Raw genomic sequence first — 13,206 nt, forward strand, 5'->3', positions numbered from 1 at the left:
TTGCATGTACAAAGAGGGTACTGTTTTAATAGGTTATCTATATGGATGTATTTAATACTAGTAAAATGGGAAAGTGTGCTGATCATAATAGGAATATAGGAGTGCTAATTTTTCACTTACCATCTGTTTAACCGTTTGTCTGTACATATACATATGTGACATACTTGATATGAGTTTGAATGCTTTATTTTTATATGTTGTCGCACCGATTGCTTTCCTTATTGACTCGAATCTACACACATACTTGGCTTTTTACCGCAACAAATGAACTTATAAACCTTGTAAAGTGTATGTTGGAATATAAATGTTTTTTTTACATTTCCTTTAACTATTTGTAAATATTTCAATGACATGGTCATTTGGTCATTTGCCTTGTGTGTAAGGTAATGGTTTAGTTTTTTCTTTATCATTTAGACAGAAATTCTTTTTAAAACATCTTGGAAACTAAGGTAGTAACACATACATATTGTATATCTTTGCAATTTATTGTAAAGGTTAGTAAGCGTTGAGTATCAAATGGAACATATTTAAAGCGAAATATGCTAAATAACATTAAAGGCACACACAAATTACAGTGCATTTTCATTGGAATGGTATCGGTACCTTTATATCTTTATTATGATGTTTTAAAGTATTTCTCAACATTTGATAAATATGGAAATTAAATAGCGACTAAAAATAAGCAGAAAGTCAATATGATATCTTTATGGCAAATATCCGTGTGCAAGTATTGCACTTGCATTCAAAGAAAATTAGAAGCAAGGACCAATACGTAAAGATAGCAACGTACACTCCAATGGGAATAATTAAAGTATTTAAATTAGTCAAGATTGTACATTTGATATGAAATGTTACTAAGTTGCTTTTTGTCTCTGTCCATAGCAATCCTATAAGCAACAATTATGTACGCAATGATCGCTACAAGTCCGCCGAGTCCTGTGAAGATGATTGAATAAGGGATTCTATATGGAGACTCATTCTCAAGTATTGTATTATAAAACTCTTCCGCATGACGTATCCTGTTGGAGAAATGGGCGGCTGTTACTATACCAAGTATACCTGAAATTTAATTAAGTAAATAAAATATACTTTAATGCACAAAAAGTGGATATTATATTGCTTAAATGCTTTTATATAATATCCTCCTTTAAGTTTGCATGTAGAATCGTATGACCATGTCAGTTAAGTTACTCTTTCAATTAATGGGTAAAATATTGAAAATGAATCGTATAATGAACATATATAACTAAAAATTTTGTTACTATTCTTATAGTGATACCTCGGTGTGATATACCTAATGTTAAGCTTAAAGTAATTCAGGTTGTTACCATTGATTGAAGTTAAAGCTAAATGAGGGTCCATCCGCCCTTTCGGGCACAAAATGCAGCTTTCGCTGTCGAGTATGACAATAGGAATAGTTAGCCCTGAAAAGGGCTGTTTGCGCCAGGAAAAGGCCTGCCTTTCAAGCCGTCTAACCGTCCTCGTAGACCCAAGCACCTACTTTGTAGGGCCACTCCCCTCGGCATTAGTCAGGACACCGGCAGCTGGTCCGCAGTTGTTGACTAAGTAGCGGTTCCGTCTTTAACGCCCACGGAGGCTTCAGTTTAAGTTAGCCACCAGCCAAGCTGTAAATCTTCTGCCGATGCCCTGTGCCTTCTCAGCGACGCGCACGCTCCGAGGGGAAGTGAGAACCACACTTAAGTGAAATTTTATATATGTATATAATTATGCTCCTAAAACAATTTTCAAACATCGAAGAATATGTAAAATATATACTGCAAATATTTGTCCACATTATATGTAATCATTAAAATATATGCATTCATTTCTTATTGAAAAATTTGACTTAGACTTTATAGAAAATATATTTCTAATTACCTCCCTTTATTAACATGAAATGTAAATACAAATAATGCTTTTTGGAACTTACAATATTGATAAATCTTCATTTGAGCATTATATTTATGATATAAAACCATAACAAATTGAGTTACAGGATCTTTAACATGTTCTTCTAATGAATGAATTGTTTTATCATATCAATATAGTGTAGTCAGACATTTATGTAGGTATATAAAATTACCACAGTATCTGATAGATACCATATCATTAATATCCCTAATTTAATTATTTGGTAGGATATTTTGTTTTCGGATATCTTGTATTTAAAGTGAGGATTGCACTTGGGGACCAGACGCCACTTTTCATGGAATGGCAATAACGAATCTATTATCACATTGAAGGTTCAGTGATCATCGCCGTATGAACACATCTGAGGATATTTCTACATTTGAAACTTTACCATGAGCATGTTAAAAGTCGAATTCTGTTTAAGCCGGTTTGATTAATAGTAGCATGATTTAACCCATGTAACCCTAGTAACAAAGGGTCAATAATATCATATAACTACCTTATGTTAGAAATAGATCTCTAAAATACTAAGAAATAATATAATCTGACAAAATCCTTACTGAAATGTTACTAACATGCATGTTTTCTCTTTATAATGTAATAGAAAAAAAGTCATAGTGAAAATGTTACTTAACTACACGTTTTCAAGATTTGTAAAAGTTTAATTAATAATATTTGAATTATCAATATATTTCGCTGATATTATGAAATGTAAAACTTCTTGCTATTTGAATATATGATCTTATAAATATTATTGAATTTCTTTGCACATTTTAAGAAAATGTGAATTATAAAAATATATGAGAAATCTTTTTTTTCTTGAACCTTACAAAATCTGTATTATAAAGAGTGAGAGTTCCAGAGAACTCACTTTACATATATTCTGTATTAGGAACTTGCAATTAAAGTGCCAGCACTGGTTATAATGTGTGAAAAGATCTTGTAAACAAGATGCTCTATTACCTGCCATAAACATTGCAATGATGCAGATGGCAACAGACCAGATGAACCTTAACTTCTGATCAGTCTTCCTGTGAACTATATTCATCAGAATAGCAACAAAAGATGCCACCAATGCTACTGTATCAATCACCTGATACTTGCTCAATACACTTGACAGAGACTCCGAATCTAAAATAACAACACTCTGATGTTTATGTGTGTATATACAGATAGCAAATTTGTAATTATTTCTAGTCTGAAAGCGTTTAATTAAATAAAGTGTATCTTTAATATATATAATCATCAACACATAATTGAAAATTATCGTCTTAATATTGATTTTCTTCCCAATCATTTTTCATTTTCTTTTAATAATAATCTATATCGTGGGAGGCATTGGTTTGGTCGTATCAGCACTGAATTGACTAGTTGTGTCTTCAATTAAAGTTTCCAACGGGCTCTTCCTAAACAAGAACACTTGGTATTTCATTCTGTCATGTATTGTGTCGTATCTGGTCTTTACCGTATAACAGTGCAGGCTTTTGCCTAATTATTTTTTCTATTTGATTTATTAATTCATATATGCATATTTGATTTGAATAATGCACAATTGTATATGGAACAGCTATTTATTAATATTAGGGGAGGTAACATTTTATGCGAAACCTCTTCTATTTATTGATCATCGTTTTCTATATTCATGATGTTTGACCTTTATATTTTCAAAAACATGCATAATTTTAATTCTTTCAAACACGTGGTATAGTTGGGACGATATAAATTGTGTATGTATTCTTGGCTTAATGAGCGTCCATCCCCCTTCAGGCACTGAGAGTTCAGACCCTAGACATGTCACCATTCATGTCCTTGGACGCTGGGTTTAAAAAAACAACACCACATTATATATACGAAATGTCACGACGTACCTTTGAACTTAAAATGTGATTGGTCAAGGTTCCAAATGGTATTAGTAGAGCAAGAACTACTATCACAATGCACCCCGTACCATAAACCAGTATGAATGGTGCCGTTGCTTAGCTGAAATGAGTTTATAAACAAAATATAAAAAAATGCCTGTAGAAAATTTTGTTTTATTCAGCATACATTGTGTTTTTTTATCAATATTCAAGCAATCAACTTCAGCGCGATATTTGGCACAAAATGAAAAAAGTTAAACTCGTATATTATGAAAATAGCATTCAATATATCCACCGTTTCTCATGGAATATTCGCAAGCATGTTTTGCTTACAATAAGAATGTTAGAAAATACCTTCATAAACAACCAACCAGGCGTTGCAAACCCCATGGAATGGAAAATGGCTGACAAAAACATCAACGCCATCACTTTGTTTGAAAACATAATCCTAGAAGCTCCTTCCATCTCTTGTCTCGGGTAGGTTTTACTTTATCCTGAATAAACTTATAATATTATGAGTAAACATCATTTGAGGAATATAGGATTATAATACCCGAAAATTAAGGAATATCACATTTTCATATTATGTTTGATTTTTTTTTTCTTAGATTTAAAAGCATAAATCGCACCATATTGTTGCAAAGTTTGAACACGGCAACAAATATCGAATAATGATTGTCGGATAGAGATTCTCATCAAATTGTGTCTGATAAAGTAAATATTTATATCAAAATTTAAGAAATAGATATGCTAAAACAATATGTGACATTTGGGCCTGACCCATTCAATGTCTTTGAAAAATCTTGCAAATAAATGTTGCAAAATAATGCATTGTATACAATCTTTTTATTTGCAACAAAGTATTTCTGTAAATAATATGTAGTTATATAACCAAACAAATATTTAAAAGGTGGATGTTGCAAAATGTTTTGCATGTATTTCATCATGTAAAGCACTTTGGTATTGTTGTTAACGCTTGAGAAAAAATCGAAAAAAATAGACTTATTTATCAGTTACAGTTGTTATAAACGTTGTCACTTACTTGTCTCAAACCTGCATACCTTCACTTCTTATAAACTCCAAGAATCTAACATTAAATGTCATACAGTCCCAGATGTCCTTTTCCCAATATTTAATTGTCTAAGCGTTAAATCTTGTTGCTGCTGTTTTTGCTTTATTCATGTGTACATAAATGTTATGAATTTAATTAAAAGTTACTAAGCGTAACGAACGACTTGCAAACGTTGTAAACGTTGTACAACGTTAATAATGTATATGTGATTAATTATCTGTACCGTTTAATTAAGGTCAAAAGGTTAATCTAAACACCATCTTATGTTGCTGAATTTCTGAAAGCAACATCAAGGAAAAAACACACAAAAACAACAACAACAAAAAATAAAATAAATACAAACAAGATAATATACCATTTGATGTATATTCGTATTTTTATTTCCTTATCCTAATATTTCTGTTAGATAGCAGGAAAAAGCGTTATAGTAATGAGCTTTAGGTTAAGACGTTTACAATTGCCTTATGGGATTGACATAAAAACATACTGACTGTACCTATAGACGGAAAAAATAGCTTTTGGGTTGCATGACTGAGTGGTTAGGCTTACTTATTTGAAATCACAATCTATTTTTAGTTATGCGTTTGAATCCCACGTAAACTAAATATTGCAATTTACAGATTAAAATCATATCTCAAGACATTTTTCTTTTTTACTTAAAGATATTATCGAGTATTCACATATAAATATTAAATTATTATTTATCACTTATTAGACGTAGTAAAGTTAAAAGGTCAAATGAGGTTGCTTACAGATGGAGATTTCAATTAGAACCTTTCAATTATGGCGTATAGCCTATCGATAATGATAATATTTTCTTTAGTTATGCTGAGATATCAGAAGGCAAATATCATGAGTAAGTATGCCATGGGTTGTAAAGCTACTGTTGATTGCATATACATGTAATTTAATCCAAATCACACTATAGGCTCATGGCAAAACAAACATAGTATAACACATCAGAATATCACACACTTACATGACAAGTCATTAACCTTAGAATGTATGACAGAATGTACAGTTTATGCATATATATTTCGTAAAGACAATCCGCAGAAAATCTACCCAGCAAAAGTGTATCACTTGAAGCTAATCAAGACGATTGCAAATTCAACAGGATACAATAAATTACAATAACAATTTAAGACATAGTGTTTTTTTTCAAATATATCACACATCAGTGGGAATATTGATATTGTCCAGTTCATTATAAAGGTAAAAAATTAAAATACGACAGTCCATTGATTTGATTTCAGCTGACAACTGTACACGTAATGTTTTTATTTTCCTTCTATTTTCTGTTGTCACTGTTACTCTGTTTCTGCTATTGTTATGTTTGGTCACCTGCATGATGTTCACTGTCTACTAAAGCACTACGTTTACACTTCCTACAATAAATGAAAGAAAAAATAATTGCAAATTATTTAAAATTTGTCTTCAGCATAATTGATAACTCTCTTGACAAGACAAGATATGACATGACCGGCTAAAAACACAATTAATCGGCAAGAGAAATATAACATTCAGATGCACAGCACTTTTATAATGATACCAATCTATATTTTACAGTTTATAGGTTTTTAAAAACAATATAAACTTGAGTAAATTACCTTTTGATAACAATAAGAACAACGATGAGGCACCCCAGCATCAACACTGAGCCTACAACAGATCCAATGACAACATACACGCTTCCGGTGTCGGTAATTTCTGTAACAGAAGAGGCATTTTGAACATATTAGTTACATATATTCTTCTTTCTTATAATATACTTATCTAGTTTCTTCATATTTACATGCTATAATAATGCTTTTTGTATTGATTTTGCAAAAAAGATAACAGTATATGTGTAGCTTAAGTAACAGTTTCTTTTTCTTTTTTTGGATTTGTTAGATGTTATTCATCGTATATATCCAGTAACGCAGGAATGTGCAATTATCGTAAAAGTAACGCCGAATCTTTGCAACGCTATTGCCAAAACGCACAACACAGTAAGTAAACGAAACAAAATATTTTATTCTAAATCAAATTTAAAGAAATGAATTAGCGCATACGGCTGCTACTACATTATACTTAAACCAGCATTACATTTTTTTCAGGATTTTTTTTACTTTCTTAGATCATTCGTGAGAAAGACAACCTTATTACCGTTTTGAAGGTGTCTTTTGTGTTTCGTCAATTAAATATGTACATTTATAACATTTAAAACCTTTTTTTCATATTCTATATACCCAAGACATTTGTCAAACTACAAGTGTCGTATAACAGTAGAAGGAAGCTGGTAAAATTAGGATTTAGCTACTTTTAATGAGAGATAACCGCCGTTGCTTCAGTGCTTCATTCACGAATTCGGCGTTACCTCGTACAAATGCTTTCAATTACTTTTTATCTGCTAAATATAATGTAATATGACACGCGTAGGTTGGAAATGTCTCAGGTACACCGAATATAAAAAAAATCATAAAGTTATATGTTCGTTATTGTATTTAGAGATATCCACGAAACTTAAAATCGCCATCAATATGCTAGTCAGGTCGTCATTTATACGAATAATCTTGAAAAATAAACATTATCATGGGAATATTTTTGATGAGGTTGTTAGCAACCGTATGCGCTAACTCATTTCTTCCAATTTGATGTTCAATAAAGAATATTAGTCCATTTACTTATCGCGGTGCTCATTTTAGCCACTAAATTGCACAATTCTGCGTTACATTTACACATTCCTGTAAACCAGTCTATATATAAACAGCTTATAATAGTTATATAAAGCAGACATAACGTAAAGACTACTAAGGTATATACAAATGTAACACATAGGTCATAACCTGAACATGTATAAGATCCAGGGACGTTTTCGCAGTTGGTAGAACCATTGCATGGAGTCAGTGAGCACTCGTCAATATCTTCTTCACAGTTATCTCCCGTCCATCCTTCTGCGCATGTGCAGTTGTAACTCCCTGGTGTATTCGTGCAATTTGATGAATGTTTACAAGGATTTGTCAAACATTCGTCCACATCAATATTACAGTTAACTCCCTTCCAAGCAGAAAGGCAGTGACAATCAAACGAACCCGGTGTGTTAATGCATGTTGCAGTTTTTGGACATGGGTGTGTTCTGCACTCATCTTTGTCAATAGTACAATTTCTACCAAACCATCCAGGAGCACAACGGCATTGATGACCACTTGTTGAAACTAAACCTAAATAAAGGATTACAAGAAACTAGTTCAATCATTATTGTTAATGTGAAATTTATAAAACTATACTAGTAAAAAAATGTACAATATAACATTCTTGTATTCTGTTCTCTTTACTGGTACATCGGTGCAGTATATACTAAAATATCTAAATATTTATGACCCTATAATAGTGCTATTTTCGTCTTAGAGCCATAGTACTTATGACAAAGTGTGTGTGTGTTGGGAGGGAGTGGGGAATAAATAATAAATTAAGCAATGCTACTTTTAAATCATATTTGAATTCATGTTCTGACCTTATTGCATGTTTATGACTTTTTATTTAAATACATGTAGTTTTCATAATAATGTACTTGTTATTGTGTTTAGATAAGTTATACATAAATGATGGTTTAATGTAAACGTTTAACAGTTTTAGTAATAGCTTACCGGTATTACGAAAGGTGCAAAACTCGTTTGATCGGCACATTGTACTTAAAAAAGAACAATATCTAGTAATGAAGACATATTTAAACAACTAGAACTTCTTTATAAAGTTAAATAAACGTAATAATAAACATTGGACTTTAAAGCATTTACCTCATATATGATGCACTGAGAAAAATATTTATTTGATGATTTGATTTGATGAGGAATAAGAAGATATATTCAATCTTATTAAATGCCATATCCACATATATATTTGTTAGCATAAATTTGTTACACTTTGAGGGATGACCTATTATTAAACTTTAAGAATGACCATACTCATTAAGACACTGATCCTGACACCATTCCCCAAACCATCCTTTGTCGCATTCACGTACAGTGGTTAAATTGTCCTTTATCTGACAATGATCTTCCTCGCCAAACCAACCACTTAAACACACACATCTAAAATAAAAAAATGTACACGAGTCACACATTCCATCATATACAAATGTATAAGAAAAAAAAGTATTTAACTATATATCTACCTTTTTGTATCTGTTTCCTTTTTTTGAATATACCTTTACCATGCAATTTTGTTATTCTATTCATAACAAATATAAATGTGTTTGAGGTGAATAACAAAAACAGGAAAACGGATAAAATCTTCTATGACAACGGTAATAAATACATCACAAGGGTCAAGTCATACTTGTAGCTTCCGATATTATTTTGGCACCGTCCGCGGTGAAAACACGGGTCTCGATGATAGCATTCATCTTCATCTTCACCACAATTGTGTCCCTTAAACAGATTAAAACCTTTATGTAAGGAAAGTTACAAAATGTGTGTATCGGTGAAAGGATGTGCTAGTTTTTTTTAACAAAATGTAATTAGTTCTCAATAAATTATTTACTTTAGAATATACTTTCCTTACTTTAATTTCTCGATATTTAATATTTTACATTTGTTTGATGAAAACTATTTTTATGCTTTTAAATCAATTAAATAAAACACAAGGATGAGAAATTGACAAATATTATTTGCATATCCAAGCGTCACAAAAACGCTGCCATACATAAGAATTATTTGTAACATTTACTCACTTTATATCCACGTGTGCACATGCAAACTTGTTCCCCATTACTTCTGTTATAACATCTGCCACCGTTAAAGCAAGTAGAATTTCCACAGTGAGTGATTTTAAAAGTTGATAATGAAATTGGTATGGTAACGTTTGAAGTAGTCATCTAGACAAAATAAAGGAATTGGTTGTCAACACAGTACATATACATTTATTATACTCCTCAAGTAATTCATATCTTAATTAATACCAAAAGATACTTTAAAAACATTTTTTCATTAGAACAAGATAATTGAGAGCGAACTCTTCACAATATAACGTATGTAGTAAAATATCGGCTATTATTCATAATATCATCGAAAACAACGGAGTGAAAGTAGAACTTTCGGTACAATTGTGATTGAGAATATGTCTGACAACCATTGTTTATTTAAATATTCCTACTGATGTGCAAATCCGACTTCATGTCAGCAGGTTGGCATTTTTGTACTTTCGGTTTCTACAAACATAAAAGTAAGTATATATACTCGTAAAGAATGTACTGTTTACTTAAATATCTATCAATTTACTTATTTTAGGCGGACTTTTACTTGATATATTGCAAAAGATGTCAATAACTAGCATTTAATTACTATTTCTTTACATGTTTAGTTTCTTAGCGTATAATAGACCGAAATACCGTATATATTCTGTGTATTCCTACTATTGTGTTCGAGGCCCTTATTCGAAGACTGACGGAAAGGGCCGAAAAGTTGCGATTGGCAAAATAGTAAAACAGTGAATGTAATATAGACATTGATTTAATTATAAAATATGTTGGTTACTACCGGTATCTTGTACTTACCCTCGCGACTATTTGAAATAATCTTGATGGATTCAAAGCATTTTATTTCTTGAAATTGTCAAATTCAAATATATAATAGTTACTTAAAGTATATATCAGTTTCATTGTATCAGAGCCAACACTGTGTTGTGAAAATAAAGGAAATAATTTAAAAACTTATATAGAATATTCTGAGTGTTTTAAACTATGTTTTTGTAAAATGTTAAATATCTTTCTGAGAATAATATGCAAGTTAACTTAAACATTAAGGCTTAAATCATCAGTTAAAACAACGCATGGTTTTTGCTTGTATTGTTCCATGACAAAAATAAATGTGAATGAAAAACCGTTGGGTGCTCAACAGTAACAATGAAATTGATATATACGTTTTGTAACGACGAATATAAGGGAGAACAGGGTACAGACTGAATGAATAGTGGTTAACGTTCATGCAAGAAAAGTGCATGTCGTTCGGAACGTTTTGTATTCTGTAGTCGTACATAGGTGTTTGAAACGCTGCCATGTGGTATACTTAACTACATCATTATCAAGGGACAGGACGTGAAGTAGTTGCACACTTGGTTTAAGCGAGAAATTTGATTGCAAACTTGACAAAATGGCTACCGAGTCATCAATTTTCCTAACACTCGCGCGTATTTTCTCCAGGTAAGTGAGTTTGTATGTTATTTTGGAATTCTTTAATATGCCCATTCCTTAAAGCAATGTTATGGCACACTCAGTTTAAGGTCTCAGCTTCCTAGCTTTTGATTTGATGAAGTTATTGAAAATATAACCTTGGTCGTGTAGATATTTGAGATTTGACAATTGACAATCCAGGGCGATTTTTATGCTAACTGTAAGTTTTAAAGTTCACCAAAGAAAACAAAATAAGTATCTGTCAAGACTGTGTTTAATTTGCCTGTTTCAAACAAAGCTTCAATACACAAATATATTTTGTTCAAGCGCACTTTGGTTGCAAACTTGTACTTCAAGAATCTCTGGTTGCAAACTTATTTGTCAAATATAAAACTGCCAAAGGATTTAACGACTATCATATTGATTAGTCACAGTTATTTCTTAGTCAATGTTATACAGTTATTTCACTGGCTTTTAAATTGTTTTTATATGGTTTTGACATTTTAGTTGTTTTTTTATTTAGTTGTTAATTGTCCCAACTTCTTTCACCACCCTGCTTTTTGTTTGGTGCCCTAATGAGTACCTTTGCGGTAGTCGAGTGTGACAGTGCCAAGATTCAAGATAAGGAGATCTAAAAAATCCCGGCAGATTTCTTCCTTTTTTAATTTGGTTTTTCAGTCTTTCCAAAACTCAAGTAATATGTATAAAATATTACCGTATAACGGTTATTATATTTTATATCATTGCGAGATCAAGAGTTGGTTAACATTGAGTGAATATCAAATGCACTATTTTCAAGTGCGGAAAGCTCAGACTGAAAATAAATAAGGAACTGCTGACACGCGACCGAAAAAACGGCATTTTTGTGCATGCAAAGGGGATGTTGATCGTTTTCATTACCCTTTATGTACAGGCTCAATAAAAACGAGTTTGCAATGTTAGTGCTTCAGAAGGATCGCTTTTTCCAGATATTAATACATTTTTTGTTTTTGCCGAGTAGCATCTAACGCGACAAAGTCTTTTCGTTGCAAAGTCCATGAAGAAAGTTTTATTTATTATGACGCGTTTTCCAACTGAAAAATTCTTTCATTCAGTTTCTATTTTATGTTATTCTTTTTTAAACTTCATCTAAGCTATTCTGATAACTTCCCATTATATTCCATAATTCTTTTCCATTAATGAACTGAGAACGTGCAATTAATAGAAATACGCGAGTGTATTATGTCTGTGAAACAGGAAAAACAAAAGAACAAATGTTTGCAATGCAAAGGACATTACCCCATATAAATCTAGTATTACTTGACTGCCACAAAGGCACTCAGAAGGGCACATAACAAAAGGCAGGAGAGGGAACAGAAGTCGGAATATGGTCATACGAATAAATTATAACTGAAAACTAAATAAAGAACCCCTAAAATGTCAAAGTCATATTAAACAATTTTAAAAGCCGTTGAAATAACACAACCTTATACAACTGTCAAAGAAATGTGACTAATCAAGATCATATTCGTTAAATCCTTTGGCAGTGATACATTTGACGAATAAGTTTGCAACCAGAAATGCTTGAAGTACAAGTTTGCAACCAAAGTGCGCTTGGACAAGATATTTTTGTGTATTAAAAGTTTGTTTGGAGCCTGCAAATTGAAACATTTACACAGTTATGACAGATATTTATTTTGCCTTGTTTGGCAAACTTGAAAACTTACATTTGTGAATAAAAGAGCATAAAAAACCGCCCTGGATTGTCCCTTGTCAAACCTCAAGATATCTACACGACCAGTTTATATCTTCCATAACTTCATCAACTCAAGAGCTAGGAAGCTGAGACCTTAAACCGAGTGTGCTATAAACATTTCTTGAAGGAATAGGCATATTTGAAAAAATCCAAATTTACGTACAAACCCACTTACCTGGAGAAAATGCGCGTGAGTGTTGTGAATATTGATGACAGGGTAGCAATTTTGTCACGTTTGCAACCAAATTTCTCGCTTGAACCAAGTGTGCAACCACTTCACGTCCTGCCCCTCGGTTATTTTGTATGTTTTGTTATTACCAATTATGCTTTTTTACACATTTAAATAAATAATTTGTCAGTGCAGTTATATTATTGCTTACAAATACTGAACTATACCTTCATTAGTAGAAAAACTCCGGCCGCATAAAAGATTTTCATTGTCTGCTTCTTAGATCTATCCTTCGTCAAATGAATATTA

The 13,206-nt window shown here is 31.8% G+C and overlaps 2 protein-coding genes across 4 annotated transcripts; both read right to left on the minus strand.

The window, feature by feature from the left end:
- Positions 1-469: 469 nt before the first annotated feature.
- Positions 470-4,998, minus strand: LOC132755468 (uncharacterized). 3 transcript variants are annotated; one of them, XM_060746336.1, is made up of 5 exons: positions 4,832-4,998; positions 4,125-4,273; positions 3,780-3,891; positions 2,875-3,042; positions 470-1,059 (listed from the first exon to the last, which is right to left on the minus strand). In XM_060746336.1, the coding sequence occupies exons 2-5, from the start codon at positions 4,233-4,235 to the stop codon at positions 821-823; spliced, it is 630 nt and encodes a 209-aa protein (XP_060602319.1). In that variant the 5' UTR covers positions 4,236-4,273; positions 4,832-4,998; the 3' UTR covers positions 470-820. The 3 variants fall into 3 exon arrangements, with proteins under 3 accessions (XP_060602319.1, XP_060602318.1, XP_060602317.1); XM_060746335.1 differs by having other exon boundaries at positions 4,125-4,264; positions 4,813-4,998; XM_060746334.1 differs by having other exon boundaries at positions 4,813-4,998.
- An 853-nt stretch (positions 4,999-5,851) lies between these two features.
- On the minus strand, positions 5,852-9,594 carry LOC132755492 (protein crumbs homolog 1-like). The gene is made up of 6 exons (XM_060746373.1): positions 9,557-9,594; positions 8,790-8,915; positions 8,472-8,515; positions 7,671-8,045; positions 6,453-6,552; positions 5,852-6,230 (listed from the first exon to the last, which is right to left on the minus strand). The coding sequence occupies exons 1-6, from the start codon at positions 9,592-9,594 to the stop codon at positions 6,173-6,175; spliced, it is 741 nt and encodes a 246-aa protein (XP_060602356.1). The 3' UTR covers positions 5,852-6,172.
- Positions 9,595-13,206: the final 3,612 nt, after the last annotated feature.

The sequence above is a fragment of the Ruditapes philippinarum genome, unplaced genomic scaffold (assembly GCF_026571515.1).
Source record: "Ruditapes philippinarum isolate M1 unplaced genomic scaffold, ASM2657151v2 ctg219_1_1_1_1, whole genome shotgun sequence".
NCBI classification, from domain to species: domain Eukaryota; kingdom Metazoa; phylum Mollusca; class Bivalvia; order Venerida; family Veneridae; genus Ruditapes; species Ruditapes philippinarum.

Bases quoted from the DNA above. Each gene is read 5' to 3' on its own strand.
- LOC132755468 (XM_060746336.1), bottom strand. From the start codon at position 4,235: ATGGAAGGAGCTTCTAGGATTATGTTTTCAAACAAAGTGATGGCGTTG. The intron at 3,043-3,779 runs GTACGTCGTGAC...TTGTTATTTTAG, and splicing joins ATCACATTTTAAGTTCAAAG to ATTCGGAGTCTCTGTCAAGT. The intron at 1,060-2,874 runs GTAATAGAGCAT...ATTAAATTTCAG, and splicing joins CATTGCAATGTTTATGGCAG to GTATACTTGGTATAGTAACA.
- LOC132755492 (XM_060746373.1), bottom strand. From the start codon at position 9,594: ATGGGGAACAAGTTTGCATGTGCACACGTGGATATAAA. The intron at 8,916-9,556 runs GTGAGTAAATGT...TTTTTATTTTAG, and splicing joins TGTGCACACGTGGATATAAA to ATGTGTGTGTTTAAGTGGTT. The intron at 6,553-7,670 runs GTTATGACCTAT...CTTCTGTTACAG, and splicing joins TGGATCTTATACATGTTCAG to AAATTACCGACACCGGAAGC.